This window comes from Microtus pennsylvanicus, chromosome 2, assembly GCF_037038515.1.
Source record: "Microtus pennsylvanicus isolate mMicPen1 chromosome 2, mMicPen1.hap1, whole genome shotgun sequence".
In the NCBI taxonomy this organism is placed as follows: domain Eukaryota; kingdom Metazoa; phylum Chordata; class Mammalia; order Rodentia; family Cricetidae; genus Microtus; species Microtus pennsylvanicus.
Window position 1 is genome coordinate 21,796,933 of NC_134580.1, and position 11,282 is coordinate 21,808,214.

General features: G+C 46.6%; 1 protein-coding gene across 5 annotated transcripts in view; it reads right to left on the minus strand.

Moving 5' to 3' along the window:
- Positions 1-11,282, minus strand: part of Prickle1 (prickle planar cell polarity protein 1) — a 92,590-nt gene that overhangs the window by 6,387 nt on the left and 74,921 nt on the right. For all 5 annotated transcript variants that reach the window (XM_075960435.1, XM_075960438.1, XM_075960436.1 and 2 more), the window contains exons 2-5: positions 5,563-5,748; positions 3,864-3,977; positions 3,016-3,153; positions 2,367-2,570 (exon numbers count right to left, since the gene is read on the minus strand). In XM_075960435.1, the coding sequence (XP_075816550.1) occupies positions 2,367-2,570; positions 3,016-3,153; positions 3,864-3,977; positions 5,563-5,694 (588 nt within the window). In that variant the 5' untranslated portion in view covers positions 5,695-5,748. The remainder of the gene's footprint in view (positions 1-2,366; positions 2,571-3,015; positions 3,154-3,863; positions 3,978-5,562; positions 5,749-11,282) is intronic.

Here is an 11,282-nt window from a genome sequence, read left to right on the forward strand (position 1 = left end):
TAGCCCTCTAGGTCATCTGGTGAGGAGTGTGTGTGTGAGGTGTTATAAAATAGCCGTGCCCTAGCAGTGGAAAAAGGCACAGACCTCATGTCTGCCCACCTGTATGACCCTGGCATCTTGGGGTACATGGTGGCCAAGTACAGCGGCCTGGACAAGACCCAGGAGAGAGGAGAGGAGAAGAAAATGCAGGCAGTGAGGCAGCTAGCTGCAGAAAATGGAGAAAAAGCTCCCAGCAGAAGAAATGGCATGCGGAGTAAGAAGGGGTGGAACAGAAGGTTGACACACCCACAGGGTACCCAGAGGCCACCAAACCCAGCATGGAAAAGCTCTTGCTCCTGGAACTTAGCAATAAGAGACCAGTTGAGTTTGCGGGACAAAGCTGAGTGACGGGGTGGAGAATGAGAAGGGCCAATGTGAGCTACTGGAAGTCAGGACAGTGTCAACTGAAACACAGCTCTTCCTGGTCAAGGGAATGTCCAGGCCCAATTTGTCCTTGTTTGTTTGCCTGTTTGCATCCAAAGCCTTACACTGTAAACCTCTGAACCTTTACAAAGTAGAAAAAGAAAACATTAGCTTCAATTTGAAGGGGGTCTTTGATTTGGAGGGTCAACCTGTTCTAGTAAGTTCTTTAATTGCTCTAACTTTCTACATCTAATTTCTCGTTAAGTTAAATCCTCATCAGATCATCGATAACTTCAAAAAGTCATCCTTCTTTCCTACGTGTCTGCTTTGTGTTGGCTGGAAGAGTGTATAACTTTGTTTATTTAGTTTGGGGGGGCAGGGTTTCTCTGGGTAGCCGTGGCTGTTCTAGAACTCGCTCTGTAAATCAGGCTGGCCTCAAGCTCAAGAGATCTGCCTGCCTCTGCCTCCTGAGTGCTGGGCTCAAAGGCATGCGCCACCACACCCAATGAGTGTTTGGCTTTGTTACCAGAGAGGGCCTGACCCACTGACTTAGTTATATTGTGTTTATACTCTTGGTGTTCATCATACATGTAAGAAAGAAAGAGTCAACTACAAAATATGCAATAGTTTGTAATATGTGTGCCTACGTAGATAGCTACAGATAAATACTGGCTTCATGCATGTTTCCATTTCACTGACAAAGACTTGTCTACAAGAATACAAACTGGCACTGTTGGAGAGGGGAAACTAAGTGTTTGCTTAAACTTGGAGGTAGAAGTGAATTTATTACACTTTTGTTTGTTCCCAAGGACCATTTTAGTGGCGAAATCTGATGAAGCACACGTTAGCAGTCAAGTCGATTTTGGTCTGTGTATGTTTTAACTGAAACCAGTGTCTGCGGAGTGAACAACGAGCCAGTGAGGCTGGGGATGTGTGAACAGTTGTGAAGGAAGTGTTTTGTCTGACACAGAGGCCGCCTCTACATTAAGGACTTTAAAATCTTTATATTTCATTAAAGAAATATATGTGTGGATGTATAACCTGAAAACTTTGTCCCAGGCTGAGGAAGACAAAGAAGACACAAGGAGGAACCCTAATTGCAGGGAGCCATGTAATGTCCTTTTCCTATATGATATACGACTGCCTCAAAGACCTAAAATAAACTCACTGATGGGGAAAAAAAGTAAAGGCAACAATCTAACCAAAGCCAATAGGTATAGGCATGGCCCCTGCATGAATGGTGATTCTTGCTTTCACCATAGACAGCATGGTTATGGGAAAGCTAGCACCTGGGAGCGGGGAGAAAGGTGTATAGGGGCTGTCTATAGTATCTTTTCAACCTTTTCAAAAATAAAGTTACTTTAAAATAAAAAGTTTGGTGGGCATTGTGGTATGTATCTATTATTCCAACACTTGGAAACAGGAGGCAGGAGAATAAGGAATTCAAAGTTTTAAACTTCAGCTACATTAGTAAAGTAAGTTTGAGGCCTGACTAGCTTTATGAGGCCATTCAAAAAATTAAAATCTCTATATAATAATAATAATGTAAGAGAAAGAAATTCCTTTTACACTGTTATCCACCTATGCTATATCCTTGACTAACTTTGGTTTGTCTTTCTAGCCTTTGCTAACTGTATACAACATGTCCATTATATCGAGTTCTTTCTTTCCTATATTTGAAAAAAAAAATAAAGGTTGTATTCTACATATTCTTCTGCAGTGTTTTTCCCCCCCTACATTTCATCGGAGACATCCACGGACAAGCAAAAAGCACCTGCTTGCCCCCTATTTATTGGCTACACAGAATTCCATTGTGGACGGGCAACTCTATCTTAAAAATATCCATAAAGAACAAAGCACGAGGCACGTGTTTTGCTTAGTTGTGAACAGTGGAATGTTGGCTGTTGATTTTTTTCCATCGTTAAGGGATGGACTTTTTTTTTGGTTGTCGTCGTTGTTTTTACCTCATCACAGGCTGAGCATCGAGGTTTGAGCAGTTCTGCATGGTGCCTGCCACAGTGAATTTTTCCATCCTGATAGAAATAGATGAGGTCGACCAGTAGCTCATTGCACGTGAAGCAGACAAAGCAGGACGGATGCCAGCAGACTCCGGGGCCTGCGCGGGAGGCAAACACTGCCACCTCCCCTCCATTCATCTGCAATCCACACTAAAAAAACAAAGATTGGAAATTAAAATGACTCTTCGGTTTAAGTTACTGGACTTTTAGTTTTTCCCACTTTTAAATAAACTACAGGGGTTTTCTTTTTTTTTCCTTCGTGTTTTTAGGACAGCTTTAATTTCTGTCTACTGCTGGTGATCGAACGACACCAACCTTCCCAGTTCTGTCCAGTGTGACTGAGCCGCTTCCCACTCTAGAGCCTTCGCAGGTAGGGGATTAGAATGTCTTCGTTATCTCTCTGCGTTTTAAATACAAGGGTCCCTCCCTGCAGGACCGTGTCATTCAAACAGACTGACTTCTGTTGTCACACAGCAGTGCAGACAGTAAGAACCGCTAGGGAATTCTTTTCCTTCAGAAGTTTTTATAGGGTGTGCATCCGTCCCACCCATCAGCCACCCTCTGCTCACCCTCTGCGTGCCCTAGAAGGGGCTACCTGCTCACACGCCGCATGCATCACGGCTCTGGACAAGAGTTTAATGGTTCCTCTTCCCAGCGCTTCTTTCTTCCTCTGTGCACTGAACACCTGCAGCTCCTTTTTCTCCTCTTCACTTAAAGTCTGGCAGTACCGCACCTTTGCAGGAAAGAGAACAGAGGTGTGTGTTGCAGGGTGGCCGTGACCGGTCTTCCTTCCCGGAGTTTCAGGACGTCAAACAGTACACCTGCCTGCCCTGCCCTGCCTCAAACCCTTGGCTGGATGTGGTGGTTCACGCTTTTAATCCCAGCACCCATGTGGCTGAGACCTGTCTATCTCCAGGAGTTCGAAGCCAGCCTGGTCTGCATGTCGAGATCCAGACCCCGTCTCAAAAAAAAAAAAATAAAGTAAAATGGACCTCAATCTCTAGAAAAGGAACAGAATGGGCATGGCTCACTATTTTCTAAGGGTGAACTGATTGCAGTCCTTAGCAGCAAGAAAGATGCCACCTTCCACAGAAGGTTGAAACCGGGTAATTGCCACATTCACTCCTTCCCGCTGCATTCTGCAGGCGCTCGGGTCTTCAATCCTGAACTACCCTGAAGTGCTCGCACTGCCCGTGGAAGGAAAAGCTCCCAATAATTGGTGGGTGGCTGAAAACACCATCAAGAACAACTTGTGTGAAGAGTCCCGCTGTGATACTCTTTTCTCTATTCTAAAAAAAGGAAGAAAAGCCTTGTTCGTAAGGTAACCTTTTAAGAAAGGCCGAAGAGCGGCCTAGCCAGTGAAGAGCTGGGCTTTCGGAAAGGCCCCAGGACGCTGACTGTTTATTTTCTTCTTACTAATTAGCTTTCCTCCTGTTACTTTACCTCGTTATCATGTGGTGGCAACTGGTACAAAAGCTGTTTAATCCGGTGTTTCTCTCCGGGGCTGTTCACATAAGGGACCTTGTCCTCCGGCAAGCAAGCAAAGTAAAGCTGGATCTGTGGGGGCAGCACAGGATGGATGCCATCAATACACAAAAGGAAGGTCTGAGCAGGCGGGTCTTCACCTCTCCCTCCTTTGGGGGGGGTTCTGCCCCCCTGCAGCTAATGAGGGGACCAGCTGAGCCAACTCAGCAGTGGTGCAAACCTGCATCTGCTAGCATCAACTAGCATCCAGCTGCTAAATTGCTCCTCAGGAATGCAATTTGCAGTGACAATTAAGGGCATCATAAATTACGAGCTATCAAACGCATGCATTTACGGTTCCTGTTCCCCAGTCTTGCAAAGGTCAGCTGAGGGATCAAGAGAGAGTCCTGGGTGAATTCTTGGAGATTCTGTGACAAATATCCAAGATCCGGCCTCTAAACAGACAGACTCAATTTTCTCTCTAAATTCTACGATTCTCTCTGCCATCCGCTTTACAGGGTTTGGATGGGTGTTATCTGCAGTACGCAGCATGCTGAGCGGGTCTCAGCTCACTTTGAAAGGGGACATCATTTTCATGTCTCTATTGTCTTTTAGGAAATCCCTTGGTGAAGGCCACAAAGGATGCTGCAATGCTGAGGTGGAATCAAAGGGATTCAAGTAGAAGACCTAAAGGACCTGGGGGCCGTCTGCTAGCAATGGTTCAACAAACACCATCTAGGATGTAAGGGAGTCTCTCAAAATTTCACTTCCCCAACGGCTATGCCAGCACACCTTTGCTTCCTGTGTGGGCTCTAGAAGCTTTGCTGATACCTTACTATTACGAGTCGCTACTTATACACCGGGTCTTGAATGTATAAGGATGCCTTATCTCAAAGGGGTTCCCTCCCACCTTCCAAGAAAGGTAACTGGACAACCAGACGCGAGTCTGTGGTCTTCTGTTCTGAAGGACAACTTTGCCTGCCTAAGACCCACCAACAATTTGTGATATCGTCATCATAAGGATACTGGGAAAAGAAAATAGGCAGACACTGTCCCCATCATTCCCAAACAGCGACGCAAAGGAAGCGCCACGCTGGTGCTTTCCCAGCCTCTGCTGCACTCATGGAAGGCCAGACTTAGTGGCAAGACTGCATCCCTCTTCCACAGAGGAGAACTGCATAGACCTGGCCGGGAGGTGGCCCTTTTATTTCCTTCTGTTTCTACTGAAGTTCTGAGATATATAAGAGCCAGGCATACTGGCACACGCCTTTCTTTTCAGCACTTGGGAGGCAGAAAAAGGCAGATCTCTGCAAGTTGGAGGGCAGCCAGGACTACACAGGGAGACCCTGTTTCAAAAGACACACCCTGCCCCTGCTCCCCTGACCATCAAAAAAAAAAAAGAAACAAAAAAAACCCCCAAACCATCCAAGTCAGGTAAGTTCCTCTTCCTCCCTGAAGAGGGACTCACAAGAGCACTAAGAAGCACACCCGTGGTACCCGGCATTTTATTAATTACAGCAGGAGCTGACTGCGGCCGTGGGGCCACAGGATCCACGAGTTCCCACTAAGAAGCCAAAGAGAACCTTGGAAAGCAAATCCAGCTGAGGGAGAGTGAAGATCCATACTTGGAAAAACAGTGGAAGGTCCTGGAAAGCCAATCAAAGAGTGGGCTCCTTACCTGCTCAGGCCTGAGGCCTGGTGGGACCCAGGCATACTCTTCCAGCGCACAGCCAGAATCATCGTCTGACGTGGAACTTCTCTGGCACCCGAAGGCCAGTTTGCTCATTTTGGGCTCCATCTCCAAAGGCATAATAATGAGGTTCAAAGCCTGGCTTCTCCGTCACAGGACATTCACCAGTGGCTGCTGTGGATGACACAGGAGAAACGAATGTAAAACCTCCACTCTTCCGAGACCGTCTACTTAATATCTGTGTCCATGTTGATGCGCCCAGAGAAAGGGATCAAATGCCTGGAGTCACCTGCAAGCCCCAGTACCACTCAAACAATGAGGAAGTGATCCTCCTTAACCAGCTCAGGATCAAAGAAGAAAGGCCACCATGCTAGAGTTCTGGGTCGCCTTTAACAGGTGATTCCTGATCATGATTTATTTGACAAGTACTCAAGGAAACCGCTCTGTGCGCTACTTTCCCCACAGGTGAAATCCTGTGAGGTCTTCAGAGTTTACAAAGACGGGAACTGGGCTCTCTGCCTCACCCACCATCAGCTACCCAGGAAGATGGCTGCCGAGATGCTCGCTGCTAGCTCCCCGTATTTCCTGAGCAAGTCTTCCATCCCAGGCAGTGCTGACTGCTCAATGGAGCCCCTGGGACAAACCGCACATTGGACACGTCTAGTCCCTGGACCAAACCTGATTTACACAGGGATTAGAAAGGGCTCAGGTCAAGAAGGTATTCAGGGAACTCCCTCCACAAACAGTAAAGGAATACCCAAGACAGTCCATGCCACAACCAAGTCCAGCTGGGTGACTTGATGTTAAATCGCATTATCAACCAACATTTTTCTGAAAAGTTAGGCAACGTTTATTGAGTTATTGCATTTCAACCAGCCCACTCTTAGTCAGTGTGAGGTGTTAAATCTCTGAATAAAAAGCCGCCACAGAAAAAGGACAATGAAGGTGTCAAGACAGTGATCCTGACTCTGGGATGTCAGCTTTGCCAGCCCCGTGGATTGTCTCTTTGTCTTCTAATCATCCTTACACAGGCTCTAAAGAAAACAAGAACCCTTGCAAAGCCAATTCCCTTTATATATTTTGATTTTATAAATTTATATATCAAAATATATAAAGCAAGTTGTGTATATTTTGATTTTATATATACATTTACATATCAAAAAATAGAAAGAAAATTGTGACTAGTCCAATCCAGTCACTTTAGACAAAAGGGGGCTCAACGATAGCGAATAGCTGGTGTAAGGACTAAAGCCGAAGTCAGACCTCAAGAATTTTTCTGACTTTAGTAAATGTTCTCATTTGCTTATCCTTGAGGGAAAGGCTGCAATCCTAAACAGCCCCAGCCTGAGAAGAAGTCATGTTTCAGCAACTCTCTCAACGCTTAGTGCTGAGGAGAGCGGGGAGAAGCGCTTGTTAAAATACGTGGCCATCCAAATGTCGTCTTCCTTTCATAAAGCACGGTCACTTTAAACTCGACACTTTGAGCAGCACCTGGCTCCTACCATTCCTGCGGGAGAAATCCTGAGTCAGCAGATGCTGCCCCAGCTAGAGGCCTTCATCCACCCCAACACAGGGGAAGGCGGCCCCCTTTCCGACACCACCATCCTGACCCAGTCATTTCCCACAGGTGCAGACCATTCGTCTTAGGCGGGCTCTCCAAACAGAGGGGCATTCATCCGTTCCCCCTCCTCCCAGCAATAAAAGGGAACATGTTAATGAAAGTCAGGAGCTGTCTTGGATCTTTTTCTTTTGCCTCAAAAGATCCCCTTCCATGTGGCAAAGAAAGAGGACTAGAGCTGAAGGCTTCGGTTTGTAAACTCACAGGTTCCCTCCAGGACTGGCACTCCCAATGCAATTTAGCTGAAATTTTGAAATAGGAGCATTTATCTGTTGTCAGACCTGGCTGGGGGTGGGCGGGCTAGGGTGGGAATAACAGAAAATATACAGGTTAAAAAGAACCTGAAAATTAAATGTTACTCTTTCTTAAAAGGAGAAAATAAAGGACACTATAAATTATGTCAAACCATTTTTTTCTAAACTTGCCCCACGATGTAGAATGCCAAAGATCTGAATCCCCTTATACAGTTGTGCGCTCTGAAAATGCGGGCTGCGTCACCATCCTGATGGAGGCGGTCTCTGTGAAATGTCACCACGCCCCCTAGTTGCTTGGATGAACTGGCCACTTCTTAAACCTCCAACTCTCAGAGGTTCATTCCAGCCTCTCAGCCAACTTCACTGAAGACTTAGTTTCTGGCAATATAAAGAGTTTAGCTATCGTGGGAAAACAGGAGTTGTTTTCATCCAAAGTGTGGCTTTGGGTTTGATCAGCAGGGTAGCCAGCTTTCCTGCTACCGTTGGCATTACAATATTTAAGTACAGGATGAAGCAGTGTGAGATGGGTGGTGTGTCTCACTCAACACATGCTGAGCCTCACGGCCTGATGTCCAGGGGCATGGAGTTAGGGAGCCTTAGGAGCAGACCCATCTGGGTGAGAAACAAGCAGGAGGTTGGAAGAGCTGGTATACTTTTCTTTTCTTTTAATTTTTTTGTCTTTCAAGACAGGGTTTCTCTGTATAACCCTAGCTGCCCTGGAACTTGCTCTGCAGACCAGGCTGGCCTCGAACCCAGAGATCTGCCTGCCTCTGCCTAGAGTTGGTATATTTTAAAGGGGTCATCATGGTGGTATTCCACCCCACCTAAGTCAGAAAGTATTAACAGTTCCAAGCCCGTCCTTTGTCTTTTCTTGCCTCTTCTTTCTTGAAGACTAGCTAGCTAGTCTCACCATTTAAAAAGAACCACACTCGCAGCCTGAAGATGTATGACTTTTCAATCATCGTATAAGCGTCAAGAGAACATCTGACCCAGGAGGTAAGAGTGATAGTCCGGGGGAAGGATCTGGTGTTCAGTGTTGGGGAAACTGAGTTCTGAAATTCTGGATCCCCTCATGAGTCATCAAATACCCCGAGGCCTGGGGTATTTTAAGCAGCAAATGGGGGTACGACTCAATGGTTAAGAACACTTGCTCTGTTTCTCAAGAGTTCGGTTCCCACAACCGCCTGTCCCTTCAGCTCTAGGGGAATCTGACTCTCTTCCGGCTGGCACACACACCAAAGCTTTCCTTGGAAAGATGCTTTTAAGGCTACAAAAGACTCTGCAACCAAGAAGGAACTCTCTGAGTACACAGCATCAAAGTTACTACTGCAGGGTACCACAAGAGGCAGTTCCTTTAGCCATGACTGAGAAGACTTTCTTGAAGCTGACGGGGACATTTGGAATAGGAACATGCTAATGACAAAAGAAGACAGGGTGCTGACCCCTGGATTTTACTTTTTTTTTTTTTTTTTTTTTGGTTTTATCGAGACAGGGTTTCTCTGTGGTTTTGGAGCCTGTCCTGGAACCAGCTCTTGTAGACTAGGCTGGTCTCAAACTCACAGAGATCCGCCTGCCTCTGCCTCCCGAGTGCTGGGATTAAAGGTGTGTGCCACCACCGCCTGGCTGGATTTTACTTTTAATTGAGAACTCGGGAGGGTTCTAGCCTCTTAAGGGCAAACGATTTTGAGAAATTACTGGTTGCCACTTCCAGCAGCTTGGAGGCAGCTCCTCCAGTTCCCACACTAATCCTGGACATGATATGTGTCATGAACGCACACAAAGCATGTGTGCTGTCTACGGAACAGGTTGGACAACACCTATACACACTATACACAGTCTTAGATATGAAGGGCATCTGTCCCCAAACCAGAGTATGACCTCATTCACTCAGTGATCGATACAAGGGTCTTTTCTTTCTTGATTTATCCATTCCATTCGCCCATTCTTATGATTAAAGATGGGCTGGGGGGGGGGGCTGTGTGTGTGTGGGGGGGGGTAACATCAATGAGGTAGCAACTGGGGCTAGAGAGATGGCTCAGTGGTAAAAGCACCTGTTACCCTTCCAAAGGACCCATGTTCAATTACCAGCACCCACATGGTGGCTCACAACAGTCTTGTAACTCCAGTCCCAGAGAAACCCGATGTTTTCTTCTGGCTTCCATGGGAACCAGGCACAGACGTGGTATATGGACATACATGCAGGCAAAACACCCATACACATAAAAATTTTCAAAACAAAATTTAAAAAGGAGACAAGTGACATTCCACTGGGAGCCAGAATTTTAAGTAAGTGTAGCCCATGTAATAGGAACGGTCCAAGGTCTGTTATATGTGTGTGTGTGTGTGTGTGTGTGTGTGTGTGTGTGTGTGTGTGTGTGTATACACACACATTTCTGTAGTGGCGGCCTGTGTGTAAATTACAGGATTGAGCCTGTGGCTGGCCACTTGTTTTCACAGAGAAAAGCGCACAAGCTTCAGAATTCCAGCAAGGGAGACAGAATCCAGCTGGGTGACCTAGAAACCCACTGTTCACCGGGAATATGTGCAGACTGGGGTGTACACAGGAGCTCGAGCCCAGCAGTCTGTTCACCGGGAATATGTGCAGACCGGGGTGTACACAGGAGCTCGAGCCCAGCGGTCTGTTCACCAGGAGCAGACCGGGGTGTACACAGGAGCTCGAGCCCAGCGGTCTGTTCACAGGGAATATGTGCAGACTGGGGTGTACACAGGAGCTCGAGCCCAGCGGTCTGCTGTCAGACTTTCTGCAGGTGTTTTCCTCCCTGCTGACATGGGTTTTGTTTGTTTCTTTTCTTTTCCTTGCTGTTTTCAAGTCAGGGTCTCACTATGTAGCTCTGGCTGTCCTGGAACTCACTCTGTAGAGCAGGACTGACCTCAAACCCACAGAAATCCACCTGCCTCTGGCTCCTGAGTGCTGGCTGGGGTTAAAGGCATCTGCCCACAATGCCTGGCTCACTTCCACTAAGGCTGTCTGTTGTTAAGTAACCTTATCCTTTTACCCATGGTCAACAACGCTGAAATCTTTAAAAGCTGCTGCCTTCAGTATTCTGTAAATTAGGCAGAGCTTGGAAGAACAAATTCATCCAGGGCTGTGAAGAGAAACCCTGTCTGGAACTCCTTCCATTCCCCCCACACCCGCAAATGGTACAACTTGACTGCATTACAATGTATTCCTCTATCAGCACAGGCATTGTTGCTGATGGCAGTCAGGTGTGAGGGTGTCAGTCAACCCAGCCAGAGAGCAGCTTTGCTTTTTTTTTTCCTCCTCTGGTAGTTTGGCCATTAGAAGTCACTTTATTTTTTCATTCTGCATAGGACAGCTAAGGGTTAGTATCCTGACTGATCCTGAGATGTAAAAATCAGCCTTTCTTTTTGCTTCTAAAGTCAGTGGTTCTTGCCCTTCCTAATGCGGTGACCCTTTAATACAGTTCCTCATGTTGTGGTGACCCCCAACCAAAAAATTATCTCATTGCTACTTCATAACTGAAATTTTGCTATTGTTACGAACCGTAATTTAAATATCTGATATAGAAACCCCTGTGGGGTCCGGACTCACAGGTTGGGAACTGCTGCTTTAGAGAGCTGTGGCAGGGTGGGGGAAGAGCAGTGGAGAAAGCAGTTTCCCTAGAAGACAGCTTCTCCCAGAGAACGGTACCTGATCAGGCTGTTAAGAACTGGTCCTGCCAGGCTGGAGCCTAGACACTATTGATGGGAAATGTCAGAAGAATGTTTCTGGCCTTCCAAGAAGACAGACATTGAAAATTATGACTAGGAAAGAGGAGAAGAAGCCTGGGAGGGGCACCTACTTCCTAAGGAAG